General features: G+C 44.3%; 1 protein-coding gene across 2 annotated transcripts in view; it reads right to left on the bottom strand.

Moving 5' to 3' along the window:
- Positions 1 to 692: 692 nt before the first annotated feature.
- LOC106590042 (zinc finger protein 438) overlaps positions 693 to 20,148 on the bottom strand; it is a 109,444-nt gene continuing 89,988 nt past the window's right edge. For both annotated transcript variants that reach the window (XM_014180542.3, XM_014180541.3), the window contains exons 3-4: positions 8,355 to 10,214; positions 693 to 8,159 (exon numbers count right to left, since the gene is read on the bottom strand). In XM_014180542.3, the coding sequence (XP_014036017.1) occupies positions 7,550 to 8,159; positions 8,355 to 10,174 (2,430 nt within the window). In that variant the 5' untranslated portion in view covers positions 10,175 to 10,214 and the 3' untranslated portion in view covers positions 693 to 7,549. The remainder of the gene's footprint in view (positions 8,160 to 8,354; positions 10,215 to 20,148) is intronic.

Here is a 20,148-nt window from a genome sequence, read left to right as displayed (position 1 = left end):
AGAAACCAGCTCTGGAGGAAGTCAGTGTTGGTTCCTATAACTAAGCGGTCCATCCATTGCAATGTAAACACAAGTTTCCATTGCAGTTCCACCTGGCTCGTCTTCGAAGTGGAGAAGAGGGGAATAGTAAAGAGAGCAGGAGAGGTAGACAGAGAGAAACTTCACTGATGTTTGATCATTCCCAACCATTAAATATGAAACCATCATGAGGCATATGATTATTGTTTTGATTCACATCTCATTCATGCACACAACATCCTACTCTTCCTCATCTCAACCTCAATAGGAAGTCTTCTGGAAAAAGGCTCCATGATTGTGAGATGTAGCAAGAAGCCACTTTATTCTTCGTAGTTAGATAGTGAGGTGTGTGTCAAACACACACTCATTCAATCATGGGGAGATTGGATGAGGTTACAGTACGAAGATGCCCTCTGTCAGACAGATGGGTATTGAGGCATAATGTAGGCGCTTGATAACCCCCTGGCAACCCTAGTTAACGTGGTCCAGACACACACACACACAATCCTCCGACCCAGACCCCAAACACCTTAATGCTCAGTGCTGACTGCACACGGTGTCACTCAATGAATCCCTTTCCAAGCATCTTTTCTAATGCATGCACACAGACATTCCAACGCTGTGTGTGTGCATAAAAGTCGTAAAGGAAAATAATTAGAAAACCTAACATAAGCATGGATTCATCCTCCAACTTTATTGTTACGTACAACAGGGTTGGTTCTACAGTTACCTGAGCAGGATAAACATACTGTTACTGGAAATAAATATGAATTAATTTTTTATCTTGTTAGATATCATCACACAGTTCTCGTCATCTTCAATAAAGCATACATTTGTATCATTCTGAGAAAGGTAAGGTTTTCAGGTTCACTAACAGCCACAATCACAAACACTTTCAGCCAAGTTTTGACAGTCACCATTTTGTGAAACAGACATATTAGCTATGTGATTACTTTCACACCATTGATTTGTTTGTGCTGCAAGACACTGTGCCAGACACAAGCAAGGAGAGCTATGCTCAGCTTAAGTTGCCGGTTTGACGATAATAAACAAATTCCTTTCTAGTTAGTTTCCTCCATTAGAACAAAGCAGCATATTCACTATATATTCTATGCAAATATATATTCTCAATATACTGTATCTATACATAGCTATATATATATATATATATAATCTAACTATAGAAGTCTATATTCAATATCTATATCTAGAATTTGGTAGGATTTTAAAACATTCAAGGTACATTCACTTACCATGTGATTTTTTTTTCATACGAAAAAGGTTACACAGTCTGACAAATGTTTAAACCACATCTACCACCCCTCTACAAGTTAATCTCCCAACCAAGAAACACAACATTGAACATCCCCCATCGTAAGAAGCAAACAGAAGAGAAAACAGGCTTTTCTGCTCAGTTTCCAATGACCAATCATAGCATTAAGAGAATGTACATAAAAGTTTACTTCAGTCTAGTATTCACACCCCTTGACTTTTTCCACATTTTGTTGAGTTACAGCCTGAATTTATAATTGATTAAATTGAGATGTTTTGTCACCGGCTTACACACGATACCCCATAATGTCAAAGTGGAATTATGTTTTGAAATGTATTCAAAATGAAAAGTGGAAATGTCTCACGTCAATAAGTATACAACCCCTTTGTTATGGCAAGCCAGAATAAGTTCAGGAGTACAAATGCGCTTAGCAAGTCACATAAGTTGCATGGACTCTGTTTGCAATAATAGTGTTTAACATGATTTTTGAAAGCATTCGTCGAATATCCGTTTGGGCATTACACTTTGGATGGTGTGTATTAATGACCATAAAGTGCATTAATTACACTTTGGAAGGTGTATCAATACACCCAGTCACTACAAAAATACAGGCGTCCTTACTAACGCCGTTAATGTAGAGGAAGGACACCGCTCAGGGATTTCACCATGAGGCAAATGGTGACTTTAAAACATTTACAGAGTTTAATGGCTGTGATATGGGAAAACTGAGGATGGATCAACACCATTGTAGTTATTTATTATTTTATTTAACTAGGCAAGTCAATTACAGTGCCTTGCAAAAGTATTGATCCCCCCTTGGCGTTTTTCCTATTTTGTTTCATTACAAACTGTAATTTAATTAATTTTTATTTGGATTTCATGTAATGGGCATACACGAAATAGTCCAAATTGGTGAAGTGAAATGAAAAAACATACTTGCTTCAAAAAATACTGAATAAATAAATAATGAAAAAACGGAAAAGTGGTGCGTGCATAAAGTCAGTTGAAGTTGGAAGTTTACATACACTTAGGTTGGAGTCATTAAAACTCGTTCTTCAACCAATCCAAAAATGTCTTGTTAACAAACTATAGTTTTGGCAAGTCGGTTAGGACACCTACTTTGTGCATAACACAAGTCATTTTTCCAACAATTGTTTACAGATTATTTCACTGTATCACAATTCCAGTGGGTCAAAAGTTTACATATACACTAAATTGACTGTGCCTTTAAACAACTTAGAAAATACCAGAAAATGATGTCATGGCTTAGAGGCTTCTGATAGGCTAATTGACATCATTTGAGTCAATTGGAGGTGTATCTTTGGATGTATTTCAAGGCCAACCTTCAAACTCAGTGCCTCTTTGCTTGACATCATGAGAAAATCAAGAAATCAGCCAAGACCTCAGAAGAATTGTAGACCTCCACAAGTCTGGTTCAACCTTGGGAGCAATTTTCAAACGCCCGAAGGTACCACGTTCATCTGTACAAACAATAGTACGCAAGTATAAACACCATGGGACCAAGCAGCCGTTATACCGCTCAGGAATGAGAAGCGTTCTGTCTCATAGAGATGAATATACTTTGGTGCGAAAAGTGCAAATCAATCCCAGAACAGCAGCAAAGGACCTTGTGAAGATGCTGGAGGAAACAGGTACAAAAGTATCTATATCCACAGTAAAACGAGTCCTATATCGACATAACCTGAAAGACCGCTCAGCAAGGAAGAAGCCACTGCTCCAAAACCGCCATAAAAAAGCCAGACTATGGTTTGCAACTGCACATGGGGACAAAGATCGTACTTTTTGGAGAATTGACCTCTGGTCTGTTGAAACAAAATTATAACTGTTTGGCCATAATGACCATCGTTATGTTTGGAGGAAAAAGGGGGAGGCTTGCAAGCCGAAGAACACCATCCCAACCGTGAAGCACGGGGGTGGCAGCATCATGTTGTGGGGGTTCTTCTTGCAGGAGGGACTGGTGCACTTCACAAAATAGATGGCATCATGAGGATGGAAAATTCTGTGGATATATTGAAGCAACATCAAGACATCAGTCAGGAAGTTAAAGCTTGGTCGCAAATGGGTCGTCCAAATGGACAATGACCCCAAGCATTCTTCCAAAGTTGTGGCAAAATGGCTTAAGGACAACAAAGTCAATGGAGTGGCCATCACAAAGCCCTGACCTCAATGCCATATACATTTTGAGGGCAGAACTGAAAAAGCGTGTGCGAGCAAGGAGGCCTACAAACCTGACACAGTTACACCAGCTCTGTCAGGAGGAATGGGCCAAAATTCACCCAAATTACTGTGGGTTGTGGAACGTTTGACCCAAGTTAAACAATTTAAAGGCAATGCTACCAAATACTAATTGAGTGTATGTAAACTTCTGACCCACTGGGAATGTGATGAAAGAAATAACATCTGAAATAAATCATTCTCTCTACTATTATTCTGACATTTCACATTCTTAAAATAAAGTGGTTACCCTAACTGACCTATGACAGGGAATTTTTACTAGGATTAAATGTCAGTAATTGTGAAACTGAGTTTAAATGTAGTTGGCTAAGATGTATGTAAACTTCCGACTTCAACTGTATGTATTCACGCCCTTTGCTATGAAGCCCCTAAACCAGATCTGGTGCAACCAATTACCTTCAGAAGTCACATCATTAGTTAAATAAAGTCCACCTGTGTGCAATCTAAGTGTCACATGATCTCAGTATATATACACAAACCTGTTCTGAAAGGCCCCAAAGTCTGCAACACCACTAAGCAAGGGGAACCACCAAGCAAGCGGCACCATGAAGACCAAGGAGCTCTCCAAACAGGTCAGGGACAAAGTTGTGGAGAAGTACAGATCAGGGTTGGGTAATAAAAAAATATCAGAAACTTTGAACATCCCATGGAGCACCATTAAATCCATTATTCAAAAAATGAAAGAATATGGCACCACAACAAACCTGCCAAGAGAGGGCCGCCCACCAAAACTCAAGGACCAGGCAAGGAGGGCATTATTCAGAGGCAACAAAGAGACCAAAGATAACCCCGAAGGAGCTGCAAAGCTCCACAGCGGAGATTGGAGTATCTGTCCATAGGATCACTTTAAGGCGTACACTCCACAGAGCTGGGCTTTATGGAAGAGTGGCCAGAAAAAAAGCCATTGCTTAAAGAAAAAAAATAAGCAAACATGTTTGGTGTTCGCCAAAAGACATGTGGGAGAATCCCCAAACATATGGAAGAAGGTACTCTGGTCAGATGAGACTAAAATTGAGCTTTTTGGCCATCAAGGAAAACGCTATGTCTGGCACAAACCCAACACGTCTTATCACCCCGAGAACACCATCATCACAGTGAAGCATGGTGGTGGCAGCATCATGCTGTGGGGATGTTTTTCATTGGCAGGGACTGGGAAACTGGTCAGAATTGAAGGAATGATGGAGGGTGCTAAATACAGGGAAATTCTTGAGGGAAACCTGTTTCAATCTTCCAGAGATTTGAGACTGGGACAGAGGTTCAATGACCCTAAGCACACTGCTAAAGCAACACTCGAGTGGTTTAAGGGGAAACATTTAAATGTCTTGGAATGGCCTCAATCCAATTGAGAATCTGTGGTATGACTTAAAGATGACTTAAAGATTGCTGTACACCAGCAGAACCCATCCAACTTGAAGGAGCTAGAGCAGTTTTTCCTTGAAGAATGGGCAAAAATCCCAGTGGCTAGATGTGCCAAACTTATAGAGACATACCCCAAGAGACTTGCAGCTGTAATTGCTGCAAAAGGTGGCTCTACAAAGTATTGACTTTTGGGGGGTGAATAGTTATGCACACTCAAGTTCTGTTTTTTTTGTCTTATTTCTTGTTTGTTTCACAATAAAAAATATTTTGCATCTTCAAAGTGGTAGGCATGTTGCTTAAATCAAATGATACAAACCCCCCCAAAATCTATTTTAATTCCAGGTTGTAAGGCAACAAAATAAGAAAAATGCCAAGGGGGGTGAATACTTTCGCAAGCCACTGTAACAACAAATTCTTATTTACAATGACGGCCTACCCTGGCCAAACCCTAACGACTCTGGGTCAATTGTGCACTGCCCTATGGGACTCCCAATCACGGCTGGTTGTGATACAGCCTGGAATCGAACCAGGGTCTGTAGTGACACTAGCACTGAGATTCAGTGCCTTTGGGGCTCCCGAGTGGCGCAGCGGTCGAAGTTACTCCACAATACTAACCTAATTGACAGAGTAAAAAAGAAGTAAGCCTGTACAGAATATTCAAAAACATGCATCCTGTTTGCAACAAGGCACAAAAGTAATACTGCAAAAAATGTGACAAAGCAATTCACTTTTTGTCCTGAATACAAAGTGTTAAGTATGGGGCAAATCCAATACAACACATTACTGAGTACCACTCTCCATATGTTCAAGCATAGTGGTGGCTGCATCATGTTATGGGTATGCTTGTGAGTCATTAAGGAGTGGGGAGAAAATCTATGGCACAGCTTGACAATGGTTGTCTAGCAATGATCAACAACCAATTTGACAGAGCTTTAAGAATTTTGCAAAGAATAATTGGCAAATATTGTACAATCCTGGTGTGCAAAGCTCTTAGTCTTACCCAGAAAAACTCACAGCTGTAATCGCTGCCAAAGGTGATTCTAACATGTATTGACTAAGGGGTGTGAATACTTATGTAATGAAGATGTATTAGTGTTTTATTTTTCATATATATATATTTTTTTACAAATGTTTATTTCATTTTCAATACATTTGCAAAAATGTCTAACCATGTTTTCACTTTCATTGTGGGGTATTGTGTTAAAATGGGTAAGATTAAACATATATTTAATCCATTTTGAATTCAGGCTGAAACACATCAAAATGTGAAATAAGTCAAGGGATATGAATACTTTCTGAAGGCACTATAAAAATGTTATATTTTGTTGCATTTTTCTCTTGAACACAGACCAATTCCACAAGTTTATACTGAATAATAGTTGGCAGCATTAGTTCAACATTTATAATGTAATAGTAACAAATTGAGCTAGTTTTGTCAGTAGTCTATCAATCACCCTTTCCATTACCACAAAGTACACAAACAAATATATATAATAATATATCATCTGTTTATGAGTCCTTTATTGATTATTAGCCAGAAATAAGGTTCTCAATCTATTTTCAGAAGGCCTCAGATGTTTCAGTCAGGTGCTGGTGTACTGAGAAGGTTTTCCTCTCTAGGTCAAAATAGCTAGACATATACCATGTACCGTACTCATACCATGTACCGTACTCATTTCACTGAGGGCCGAGTGGCTGCGGGTTTTCGCTCCTCCCGTGTACTTGATTAATTAAAGTCACTAATTGAAGGAAAAAAACTAAAACCTGCAGACACAAGGCCCAACATTGAATGAGTTTGACACATAAGGTCTATTATTAGTTTTCAACCAAAAAGTACTTTCAAGGCCAAAAGACAGACTTCGGTACAGTGTGCCCTTATTACTACCGCTAGGGTATTATGCTTACTCATGTCATTTAACAAACAGTTTCACTGCATCTGTGGCCAATCATGTATCGAGAAAAAAAGGGGAAAAAACGCAATACAAAAAAACCCTATCCTTTCCATTTTATTAAACAAAATATTAAAACACACCAAACTCAAAAAACCTAAACACAAAATCAGAACAAACAAAAAACAAAAACAGTGCAGTCCATAAAATACCATATAATAAATACTAATCTATCAAGTGGATTCTCAAAAAAACTAACCTGTGCTATAACTGACCTCTGTACGGCCTAATACAATTTACACACTACTGAGCCGAGCTGCACTGTACTGCACTGGCCTGGTTAGAGGTTAGGCATCCACTATTCCATAGTTGCTGGAACTGTGGTGCAAAGGACCATTTGAAAATAAAATGTCCCCACTGTATGGTTGGGGTCAGCTCGATAGTGTATAAAGGGAATAACTGCGTGTGTTTGAGAGCAGCCCACTGTGCAAGATGGGCTCAGACAGACACAGACAGTGGGTGCGGTGCGTTCCAGGTTGTCTTTATTGCAGTCAGGCTGCCCCGATTATTAGCTCTCACAATGCCTGGAGAGATGTTTAACATCGGAAACCATGTTAATATGGTATAGCAATCTTCTGAGGCACTGTTTGGAACCTTTGCTTCATTAGAAGCTAAAAATAATCAGTAAAGTCAATCTTCTGAGATGTGCAACGTGACTGCAACAGAAACAACCTGAAACGTGTCCAGTGCCATGTTAATGTGGGCTGTGAGAGGGCAAGTCCATCTCCCTGTCCCCTGAGTAGGAGCTGAGGGCCTCCCAGAGTACCTGGGTCTCCTCACAGTGGTGGTGGACTGTCCAGTGCTCCATCACCTCCTCCTTACTGTCCAGGACCTGGCTGCACAGCACACAGTTAAACACTGAGCCCTGCCTGAGGACCCCTCTCCCTCCCCGGGCTGAGTGGCCGGTCGGCTCCCCCTCTCCGTCTCCATTCCCATCGTCCTCTGCCCCCCCCTGGTGGTGGGAGAGGATATGACGCTTCAGCTTGGAGAAGGAGAAGAACTCTTCGTCACAGCTCCCACAGCGGACTAGGTTCCTCTTCTCATTGAGCTGGCGCCAGTAGTGGGCGGCGTGTTTCACCAGCTCGTCCTCGGCCTCCCGGCCCCCTTGGAGTGCCCCTCCCAGCCCACCAGCCCCATCCCGCAGGCGCACCTGCACCTCCTCCCCGTGCACGTAGAGCAGGTGCAGCTTCATGTCGGCGAAGGTGGGGGTGATGGCCTGACAGCGGCCACACTTGATCTGGAGCTCCACTGGGTCCTCGCGGTCCTCCTGGCCCTGCTCGTCCCCCTGGTCTGGAGACATCGCCCTGGAGACACATACAAGATGGAGACAGACATGATGGAAGGAAGAACTGTGGTGTTTTATGAAAATTGGCGAGAAGCTAACAATATTCTAAGAAATGTATCAAACTCACAGTGACCAAAAGTCATGAGTCCTATTGATGAGACAAGTATATCAGTATGTAGGTACTATTTATAATTCTGAAAATGTAGGTAGTCACCCCTCCACAGGCACGTCGTCTTCATGTTGGCTGATGGATGGCTCCACAGTCAGGATAACCTTATGCACCTCCCTCAGATGGCTGAAGTACACGCCCACGTAGCCAAACGCCTTCTCACAGAACTCACAGCGAAGCGTCCGGCGTGGTCGGCCCTCTGAGTGGTGCAGCTTCATGTGAGTGCTGAGCGAGCCGGAATGGGCATAGGCCTTACGACACACTGGACAGACGTAAGGCCTACTGTTGGTGTGGCTGTTCATATGGCTCTGCAAGTGGTGTTTGAACTGGAAGCAGCGGCTGCAGGTGGGGCAGTGGTGGAGGGGCCGGCTACTGCCCAGGTAGACCCTTTGAGAGGAACTTCCCCCTCTCAGGTGAAGTGTGGTAGAGGCTGACTGGGGCTGGCGAGGACCAGGCTCCAGGACCTTGGCAGAGAGTTGGTGCCCTACGAGGAGCTCTGGTTCCAGGCTGTCAGAGGTGGTGAGGGAGGGCAGGCTGACCAGCTGGGGAACTGTCTCCATCAGCAGCATGTGGTGAGGCTTGGGTCTGATGCTGCGGTACTTCTTAGAGATGTCCACTTCCCTCTGCTGCGAGATGACAGTCGAAGGAGAAGGCTTCTCTGGAACCCTCCTCCGAAAGAACGACAAGGATCTCTTCTTCCTTGCCTCAAAGGCCAGAATATCCTCCATTGTTTTCCTCTTCCTCCCTCTCTTCTTGCCCGGTGGTTTCTGCATCTGAAGCATTCCCAGTAGCGACAGGGTGCCTGTGGTCTTGGCCTGAGGCTGGCTCTGCAGCAGGGAGTTTGGCATGTGGTTCTGACAGAGGGCCTCGGCAGTCTCTGGGGTCTTGGACTGGGGATCAGAAGGATACGGGGTAAGGCCGGGCAAGCCAGGCTGGCTGGGGAAAGCCTTCTTGGGGGACATGGCATTGAGGTTGAGTTTGGTGGCTGGTATAAGGGTGCTTTTTATGTTCGAGTAGGGCAGAATGGGCAACTTGCCTTTGGGTGGGGAGGGTATAATCTGGACAGCTTTGCTGAAGATGGCTGGAGAGAGGACAGTGATGCTGCTACTAGCTGGCTGTGGATGGGGCTGTTGGGCTACAGGCTTGGGTTGGCATGGCCTAATGCCAACCTTAATGTTGCTCTCTTCCTGTGGCAGTTTGACTGGGGAGCTTTTAGTAAAACCGCCAGATGGGTATTGGAGGTTCTGCAGCATGCTGGTGACGGGGCCCGGGCCGGGGGCAGGAGTAGACATGTGGTTGATGGTGGTGTCCACCACTGCTACTTGCTCCAGTGGAGATCCAGAGTAGAGCACAGCGTTGTCCGGGAGCAGGGCTGTGAGGGCTGAGATCTCAGAGGAGGCTGTGGAGTCGATCAGTATGACCTGTTTTGATGGCTCCTCCTTGGGTTCCGGCAATGACAACTTCTTTTTTACCGCCGCTATTGACCTTTGTGGCCGGGTTGTCACGGCAGTGGGTGTGGCTAATTTGACCTTCTCCGGGGTGTTCTTGGCTCTCATTGGCTGGTACCTGGGGATGGGCAGCTTCAGGTTCTTCTGGATTGTCTGTTGCTGCGGCTGTTGTTGCTGTGGAGATTGATTGGATACGGAGGGCGGCAGGGCCACTAGAGAGAAGGTGCCCTCCTGTCCTGCCACCTGCATCAGGGCATAGTTCTGGGCCGGGACCAGGATGGATTTAGGGCTGACGGCTGTAGAGGCTGCTTCTGGGAGGGCAGAGGGGTGCTGGCAGGACAGGACGGCGGTCGGGGAGGGAACTACCGCTGCTGGGGCCTTGGGGGCGATGCTTCTGAACTGGAGGCTCTTCATCATCTAGCCTGGCATGGAGGTCTAGACCCAGACCTGTCTTAGTCTGTCAACAGAACAACAACAGTGAAGTTCGAGAGCTATTCCCAACAACAACAGTTAAAGAAGTATTCCCCAACATAACATTATAGCAAGTTTTGGCCACAGCCCATACTGATTGCATGCCATCTGGCATAGAGGTTTACATTTGCCAATACAACAACAACAATACTGATTGAGATACCCCTGGCCCCAACGTAATATCCGGGCATATTTTTGGTCCCAGACCCCAACTATTATGTTCTTAGCAGGAAGGTTAACCTTAGTGTTCTTAATGGTGTCGTTACAAAGTGGTTAACAGTCTGAGATGTGAGACACAGGCAGCATCCGAAATGGCACCCTAATCCCTATACGGGTGCACTACATTTGACCAGGGCCCACTTGGGATACATCCTGAGATGAAAGACAGACAGAGGCTGTCACTGACATGAACATTTATAAGGCTTCCACAAGATTACTATTATCCTGTGGTTCTTCCTGCACGCGCGCGCGCACGCACGCACGCACGCACGCACGCACACACACACACACACACACACACACACACACACACACACACACACACACACACACACACACACACACACACACACACACACACACACACACACACACACACACACACACACACACACACACACACACACACACACACACACACACACACACACACACACACACACACACCCCCACAAATATCCCCCCCACACGCACACTACCCCCAGGGACAGACAAAGTGCCCCCTTTGATTTGAGCCCATCGTGCAGCCTAGTTACCGCTGTGGCTCGGCGGGGTTCTCCCTGTACCCCCCTCCTCCCTCGTACCCCCTGTACTTCCTGGAAGGATCAGTCAGTAGAGCGTGAAAGCTGCCCAAGGGCAGGACAGACAGGAGCTTTACCACCACATCAAGAGGGGTTACCTCTGTGTGTGTGTGTTACCTCTGTTAATCACTGCCCATTCTCTCTAGACCAGCAGTAGTAAAGCTTAGCTGTGGGGCTAAAACAGCCTTACTTACAAAGCCCCACATTCTGAGACCCTAATGCCCCATATCGACAAATGATATTTCACCATACAACACCAGGGATTAGGCTTTAAAGTCGGCAGTTTACAGTAATTTTGGATGTCGAACATCGAAAGGCCTAGGAAGGGTTGAGTAAGGAGGAGTCCAGGTAAATGATTCTGACTACTTTATAAAAGGTGTAGAATGGTCATAAACTTCATCTGAGCTACTTTATCAACTCTAGTAGGCATGCGTATGCCTATACTGAAGCTTAAAAAAAGAATAAGGAATTTCTAAGCAAATGTCCACATACATGTCTGTTTGAAAATAAAGATTTACAGCAGAATTTTTCAAATGAACGTGATTGTAAACAGATGATTTTGACAGGAGTTGAATTTCACTTTTTTTTTATCCGACTTTCAATACCAATACCAGTCTTATCGTAGGCTTGTGTCCAAGGGGTGTGCATGATACCTGTCAGATTCAGAAAAAAACACCAGGATCTAGATGTGACATAAAAAGGTAGCTACTCGCACGTTGCTACACTTAACCAATCTAACAACCAATCTAACTTTCAAAGGACTTAGGCTGAACCAATGCTTGCATTCATTTTAAAAATAGGGAAAAAGGATATAAACCCACATTGTTCAAAACCTGGAAGTATTTCAGTGTGAGAGCAGATTATTTATACAGTGTCCACACAGCATCTTAACTCCATACAACTGGAAATGTTCCCTCTCTGTTTGGATAGTTTTCAATTCATCTGTGAGTTTGGCCATTTGGCCAGGCATTCAGTCAACAGAGGAGAGTACAGCGGTAGGATATCTAGAATGCTCCCAAGACTTGAAGGGGGCATGGATGGTTGTGTGTGTGTGTGTGTGTGTGTGTGTGTGTTTGGCACCGACAGGCTACCCAGGAGGTTCCTCCCATCAACTCAGTTTACAGTTGAACCCCTAGAGGGAAAGGGAGGGAAGAAATTATGCAGCCGTGCTGAAGCCAAGCAACCAACCACAGGCAGCGTTAGGCCGGCGTGTGGGGCTGCTGTCGGCTTAAGTCAGACTGATGACTTCTCACGGGAAAGACTGGGTGAGAACAAAGACAGAATGATGAGAGTAAAAAAGAGAGAGTGAGAAAAATGAGTAGACACCAAGTGTCCAGTGGTCTGATCTGATGAGAATTGATAGCAGTGTAGCACTGCAGCTGGTGTGTTATAACTGAGGAGGAGTAGCTGCACCTATGCTCATAGTGTGTGTCCCAAACAGTGCCCTATTCCTTATATAGTGCACTACTTTTGACCAGAGCCCTATGAACCCTGGTCAAAAGTAGCCATTTGAGATGCAGTCCTTGTCTCCATAGGTGGTGTACTGCTCCAGTAAAATACACCAGATAACCTCCCAGACTAGGGCTGCCACAGGAAGTACAGTGGTGGGGAAGGAGACAGACAGAAGGACTGGAGTGGTGTTGAAGACTATAGCCTCAGGCTAGCTACATCCTGTCATCCAGTCAGAGTGTATTTAAACCACAAATTCCAGATCAAGATCAAAATCCTAGAACTGCTAGCTCTCCCCTCTGCCTTCTATTTGTTGCTTTGCAACCTGCTCCTCGCGCCTTCAAAAAATACCAGCCCCCCTACCCCTCTCCTCTGTCCATCATGTATCTCTCTTGTTCGTTCTCTTCCTCTGCCGTTCTTCAGGCCCCTCCTCCTCCTCCTGTTTCCCTCTCTTGTTTAGAGATTCTCCTCTCAATGTGCGTTCCTATCTGCATAATGATGATGCAAACATCCCTCCCTCACTCCTCCCCCCTTTAGCCACATGTCGACCTGCTCTGGGGCGAGGGGCCTCGCTGTTGAGGCCCCAGTGTCAATCACATTATAGCTCCACAACAGATGAAATAAAGTAAGAGAGCAAGCAAGAACAAAATAAATGAAAAGATAGAAAGAGGAAGAGATAAAGGTAGTGAATGTGTAGTAAACCCCTGTAACCCATTGTCCTTTCTTCTAGTGTATGGTAGGTCAAGGGGGTAGTAGTACAGTGGTGTATAAGGGGGTGGTGTATTTTGCATTGGGGTGGTGGTATAGTAGCGTATTAGTGCCGGCCTCCCCAACACACCCGCGACTGATGATCATGATATAAGTACAGCAGGGAGCAGGGAGCAGCAGCAGAGACACACAGGGTTGGCCCAGTGGCAAACTAGTAGGGTTAACTGGAGCGAGAGAGCATGATGAGAGAGGAGAACGGGTGAGAGGAGGAGGGGATAGGACGATTTCTGACTGCTCCTCCCAACCTGGACTCATATCAGACAGCTACATTGTTGTTATTGGAGTAGAGAGCATTTTGATTGGCTGAGGAGGAGATTAACATTAATACAGGGCAGGCTAGCATCATATGACATAAGTATGAGCGGTGTGGCTCTAAACATAAAACAAATATGGCAGAAATCTATTTCTTTGTATGTGATAATACATGTCTATACGGTTTCAATTAACCTCAATATACTAGTGTTGTATTTAATGAGCTTTCTACATGTACATCATATTCTCTGTCTTTTCCAGTAGAGACATCTTGACCCAAGCCTCAAAGGAACAAAGACACTTAATCTGGTGCAGGCTTCAAAACGCCAGCCACTCTAATCTACAATGGTTCAGGGGTCAGGGATGGGCTGAGGACGGACAGATGGGGGGAGTCAGAAAGAGAGACAAGGAGAGAGAGAGAGAGACAAGGATAGCGAGAGAAGGAGAGAAACAGATAGAGAGAGAGAGACAGAAAGAGAGCGAGACCAGTAAACTATGGCTGTGCCGTCCGAGCCAGGCCCTCCCAGCGTTAGCCAGATTAGCAGGTAAGGCCAAGAGGTGAAAGGTGAGGTCTGGTGTTTACGTTAACAGTCAGGTCACCAGGGTTACGGTAGGGCTAGGGCATTGCTTTGGTCGGACCGGTGGGACAGTTCACGGACATATCCATCCGTGTGGAATGGAATGTGCTGAAAAGGCCGGATTGATCGGATGAATACAATCCAGCGGTCAATGGGTCATGCTGCAGCCAGACAGACATAGGCTACGTTCCAAATGGCACCCTTTTCCCTAAATAGTGCACTACTTTTGACCAGAGCCCTGGTCAAAAGTAGAGCACTATATAGGGAATAGGGTGTCATTTGAGACACAGCCAGACAAAGAGAGCAACCAGTAGCCCAAATAATTCACTGACTGGCCGCTGATCTGATGTCTCCCTGATTGGTTTACATGTGGGAACTTAGGCCTATAATTGGTTGTAATGACAACCCAGTTACGAACGGTCATATCAAGCCCAATGTTGTGTTCTAGGAGCATTGGTCTCTCTGTCTGTCTGTCTGTCTGTCTGTCTGTCTGTCTGTCTGTCTGTCCGTCCGTCCTTACTTTTTCAGGCCCCCGACTGGTCATGGCTCTGTCCCACAAACAGTACAAGATATTATGAAGAATGAAATAAATGGAGTTGTGAGAATTACATCTTCATCCATTTCTACAAGACAGCCGGTAATCAGGGGCAGTATGTGCCGTGTGTCTCAGAGCACGAGTGCTGACTGAGGATCAGTTTTGCCTTTTAGATCACAAATAACGCGATTTCATAGACAGGGTGGATCTAATCCTACTCTGAGATGCTTGATATGATAAATACAGCCCAGGGTTTCCGTTAGGAAAACTAGGTGCCAGATAACGTGACCGGGAAGATTTTAATTTACTGGCCATTTGAGAAATTTACCGGACCAATATACCCATAAGGTCGTCCACCCACGGTGCTCAGAATGACGGAAATCACATTTAGATTGTGGTAATTAATCTTAACAAAACATTCAACTCCTGTATTGAAGCAGCCAATAAAAAATCATTTTCAAACATTTGCCAAAATGCAATTTGCTCCATTCTAAACAGCACACCTGAGGAGAGAAGTTCCATATGTGACAGAGATTAAAATCTCCTTTAGAAAAGTAGAAAGAGAGGGAATCTAAAGATGTGCCTTTGGCTTCTGGACGATGAAAGCAAGTTGATATGAAAACCAATAGAACAGGAGAGCTGGTTTCAATGGCATATGAGGAAGTCTTTATAAAATAATTGCCTCCACGTTTCTATGGTCGGATTTTGCCTAGGCTACTTTGAAGCAAGGTAAGACATGCCTCAATGTGAAGTAAAACATTCAGGTTTCAAACAATGTTTTCAAAATGCATACTGCCTCCAGCTCACATTGAAAAGTGGTGGGTGATGTGCTGATAGCCTGCCTACCATTGCCCATGCACTTGAATGGCAAATGGGAGGCATGCCTCAATTACCATTTGAGAAAAAAAAAAAAATAGTAGCTCTTTTTAATCCTGAAAATCAAACTGTTCAAAATGAGCTGAGAAGCTAAAGCAGCAGAATGATAAAACGTCTCTGTATGCTGTGCTTGTGTGATAAATACAATTAATGATTAATGAAAATACACACGCTCTAATTTAATGATTTGTTTTGGGGTGCAAATTAATCTATAGAAGGATAAGCATGACGGGCAAATGTATTTCCATCGACTGATATTTCAATCAATAAATACAAATCATTATTTTGCAATGGGATTGATAGTCAAACGAAAACCCTGATACAGCCCAAGATTGAGCAGTGCTTGTCTCGTCTCAGTCCGTGGAATAAAGAGAGAGGAGGCTTCATTTTCTTCTCAGATTTTTTTTGTAGTTAAAAATCCATCAAGAAAACTTGGTGCTTCACGTAGAGCTAGAACAGAAACTTCAAACAGCAGGAGGACAGAGACAGACCCTATATTGGCCCCCCATATCAGACCTATGCCCCTTCTGCCCACCCCATGGCCCCCGCCCCTGGGGCAAGGACTTCAACATGACAGCAGGACATATACCCAGGCCGTGAGTAGAGGAACAGGCCCAACCCCCACTATTACACCCGCCCAAGCCCCATCCTGCAACCTAAGAGGTATGTATCAGATGCTCTGCTCACACCTACTGTGATGGTCCGGGCCTAAACCACACAAAAACAATACTAGACACTATGGAACACAAAGCATTTACTAATTCATCCTGGAATATACAAGGTCTGAGGTCATCTGTCTTTGGCCTGAAGAGCAGGAACCCAGAATTCATCAAAGAAATTGGAAATACAGACATTCTCATCCTACAAGAAACATGGTATAAAGGAGACGGACCCACTGGTTGCCCACTAGGTTACAGACGACTGATAGTCCCATCCACCAAAATACCAGGTGTGAAACAGGGAAGAGACTCAGGAGGTATGCTAATTTGGCATAGAGCAGACCTAACACACTCTATTAAATTAGTCAAAACAAGAACATTTTACATCTGGCTAGAAATTAATAAGGAAATTATCTCAACAGAGAAAAATGTCCTCATGTGTACTACCTATATCCCCCCAATAGAATCTCCATACTTTAACGATGACAGCTTCATTAACAATTTCCAGGCTCAGTGACATGTACTAGTCTGTGGTGACCTAAATGCCTGACCTGAACAAGAACCTGACACTCTCAGCACACAGGGGGACAAACATCTACCTGGAGGTGACAGCATTCCCTCCCCCATATGCCTCCCTAGACACAACTACGACAACATAACCAAAAAAAATGGGTCACAACTCCCGCAGCTCTGTCGGACGCTGGGTATGTATATAGTCAATGGTAGGCTTCGAGGGGACTCCTTTGGTAGGCACACCTATAGCTAATCTCTTGGCAGTAGTACTGTAGACTACTTTATCACTGACCTCAACCCAGAGTCTCTTAGAGCGTTCACAGTCAGTCCACTGACACCCCTATCAGATCACAGAAAAATCACACTCTACTTGAACAGAGCTATGCTCAATCATGAGGCATCAAAGCCAAAGGAACTGAATAATATTAAGGAAAATAGTGTGGAAATCTCCCCAAAAACAATTTGGCAACAAAAAATGTAATCCGTTCAAGACAGTTTCCTAGACAAAAGGTTTCACTGTAATAGTGAAGGTATAAATTGGCAGTAGAAAACCTAAACAGTATATTTGACCTCAGATTCCCTATCAAATCTAAGAAAATTATAAACAATGACAATTGGTTTGATGAAGAATGCAAAAACCTAAGAAAGAAATTGAGAAACCTATCCAACCAAAAACATATGGTGAATCACTAAAACAATACACTACAGAAAAAGAAGGAACAGCACGTCAAATCAGCTCAATGTAATTGAAGAATCCATAGAATCCATAAAATTGGAAAACTCAACAAACAACACGAAGAGTTATCTATCCAAACCGGAGATTCATGGATAAACCACTTCTCCAATCTTTTTCAAATCAAATCTTCAAATCAAATTGTATTTGTCACATACACATTTAGCAGATGTTATTGTGGGTGTAGCAAAATGCTTGAAATACGAAATACTGCACATTTTCCCAAGAGCTAGAAGTACAGTAGCCCTCTCTGTCAGCGCCATTTCATCGTTTGGCTCTATAACAAAGAACAAACAGCAAAAACATATAAATGATCAAATACAAATCTTAGAATCAAATATTAAAGACTACCAGAACCCACTGGATTCTCCAATTACATTGAATGAACTACAGGACAAAATACAAACCCTCCAACCCAAAAAGGCCTGTGGGGTTGATGGTATCATTAAATGAAATTATAAAATATACAGACCACAAATTCCAAATTAGCAAAACTTAAACTTTTTAACATCATCCCCAGCTCTGGCATCTTCCCCAATATTTGGAACCAAGGTCTGATCACCCCAATCCACAAAAGTGGAGACAAATTTGACATGGCTGGAGGTGGAGGGGGGTCTGGAATGGAGTGCCGGGGGCAGGGGAGAGTGGGAAGGGGGAGCACAGCAGCAGCCAGCCCAGTGGAGGCCAGGACAACTTCCCCCAGGTCTTAGCCCAGATTAAAGGTCTGGATCTCTGCTAGATAAGGGCAGGATGCGGGGGGGGGGGGGGGGGGGGCCTTCATCGCCAGCCATGTCCAGCGGGCATGTTCTCAGCCACCCCCCATAATCAAGGTACTCTCCTCAAGCTAACCAGGTCCACAGTCTCTGAGTGTGTGTGTGGTACCAGGGCCTTGAATTATACTACGATCTGTATGGTACTGAATACGAGTGTACACTAGGTATCGGGCATCATCTACAGTTCAGCATCATGGTGTTCAACAAATTACAGCAATAGGCTATTTATATTATTTCTTCATGCACTTTGGCATAAAACTGATCTGACAGCACATGCCAATTCATTATCAAAACACAGAGAGCTGCATAACACCTGACCACAATGCTATCCTCCTAATTCCTTCTTACATGCAAAAACAGGAAGTACCAGTGACGCACTCAATACGGAAATGGTCTCATGAAACGGATGCTAAACTACAGGACTGTTTTGCTAGCACAGACATTGAGGAGTTTACCACATCAGTCACCGGCTTCATTAATAAGTACATCAACGACCTCATCCCGACCTGTTTGATAGCTCGTCGTCTCCCACAGTGACCGCCATGGATTACAGGCAACAGCCTCACTGAGCTAAAGTCTTTAGCTTTCAAGGAGCGGGACCCTTAAGAAATCCCACTTCGACATCCGACAAGCTTATAAGAAATCCTGCTACGACATCCAATGAGCCATCAAACAGTAAAAGCGCCAGTACAGGACTAGGAATCCTACTACGTCGGATGTGGCAGGGCTTGCAAACTATCACGGATTACAAAGCGAAACCCAGCCGTGAGCTGTCCAATGACGCGAGCCTACCAGACAAACTAAATGCCTTCTATGCTCGCTTCGAAGGCAAGCAACATTGAGCCATGCATGAGAGCAATAGCAGTTCCGGACGCCTGTGTGATCTCGATCTCTGTAGCTGATGTAAGATCTTTAAACAGGTTAACATTCACAAGGCTGCGGGGCCAGATGGATTACAATGACGCTTAGTTAGAGCTTGCGCTGATCAGTTGGCAAGTGTTTTCACTTACATTTTCAACCTCTCCCTGACCCGGTGTCTAATATCAACATGTTTCAAGGAGACCACCATAGTCCCTGTGCCCAAGAACACCAAGGTAGCCTGTCTAAATGACAATCGCCCAGGACGACTCACATCTGTAGCCATGAAATGCTTTGAAAGGTTGGTCATGCCACACATCAACACCATCATCATCCCAGACACCCTGGACCCAGTCCAATTCGCATACTGCTCCAACAGATCCACAGATGACACAATCTCTATTGCACTCCACACTGCCCTCTCCCACCTGGATAAGAGGAACACCTATGTGAAAATGTTGTTCATTGACTAAAGCTCTGCGTTCAATACCATAGTGCCCTCGAAGCTCATCACTAAGCTCAGGAGCCAGGGACTGAACACCTCCCTCTGCAACTGGATCCTGGACTTCCTGATGGGCTGCCCCCAGGTGGTGAGGGTAGGCAACAGTGAAGGCTCTTCAGAGGAGGAAGGGGAGGACCATCCTACTCAGTGAATTTCATTTATTTTCATTTTTATGTTGAAACATTAAAAAAGTAATCCGTTTTAGAGAAAACTATACTAAATATATTTGCGTCACAAAATAACTGATTAACACACATGGTCTTCCAATTAAAGGTCTACAGTAGCCTCAACAGCAGGGTAGCACCATGGTGTAGTCGTAAGACAGCTATTTTCAATACAAAACCGAGGCGGCTGATGGTTGTCACCCCCTTCCATACAGTTACACAGTAATTATGACTAGGGCTGTTGCGGTGACCATATTACTGCCACACCGGCAGTCATGACCGCAATAAAATGTGACTGCCCGGCTCAAATCGGTCTTATGGAGCAACATTTTTTAAATATATATTTTTTACATTGGATAAAAGTAGAGACTCAGAGCTACAAAATGGTATATCATACACTGCATTAGACCATTCTCCTTGTATGACTGGTGGAGGAGAGTCAGGTGTGTTCTACTGATGC

This window comes from Salmo salar, chromosome 29, assembly GCF_965601325.2.
Source record: "Salmo salar chromosome 29, fSalSal1, whole genome shotgun sequence".
NCBI lineage: Eukaryota > Metazoa > Chordata > Actinopteri > Salmoniformes > Salmonidae > Salmo > Salmo salar.
Note: the sequence above shows the minus strand (reverse complement) of the source record. Positions and strands in the feature narration are given on the sequence as shown.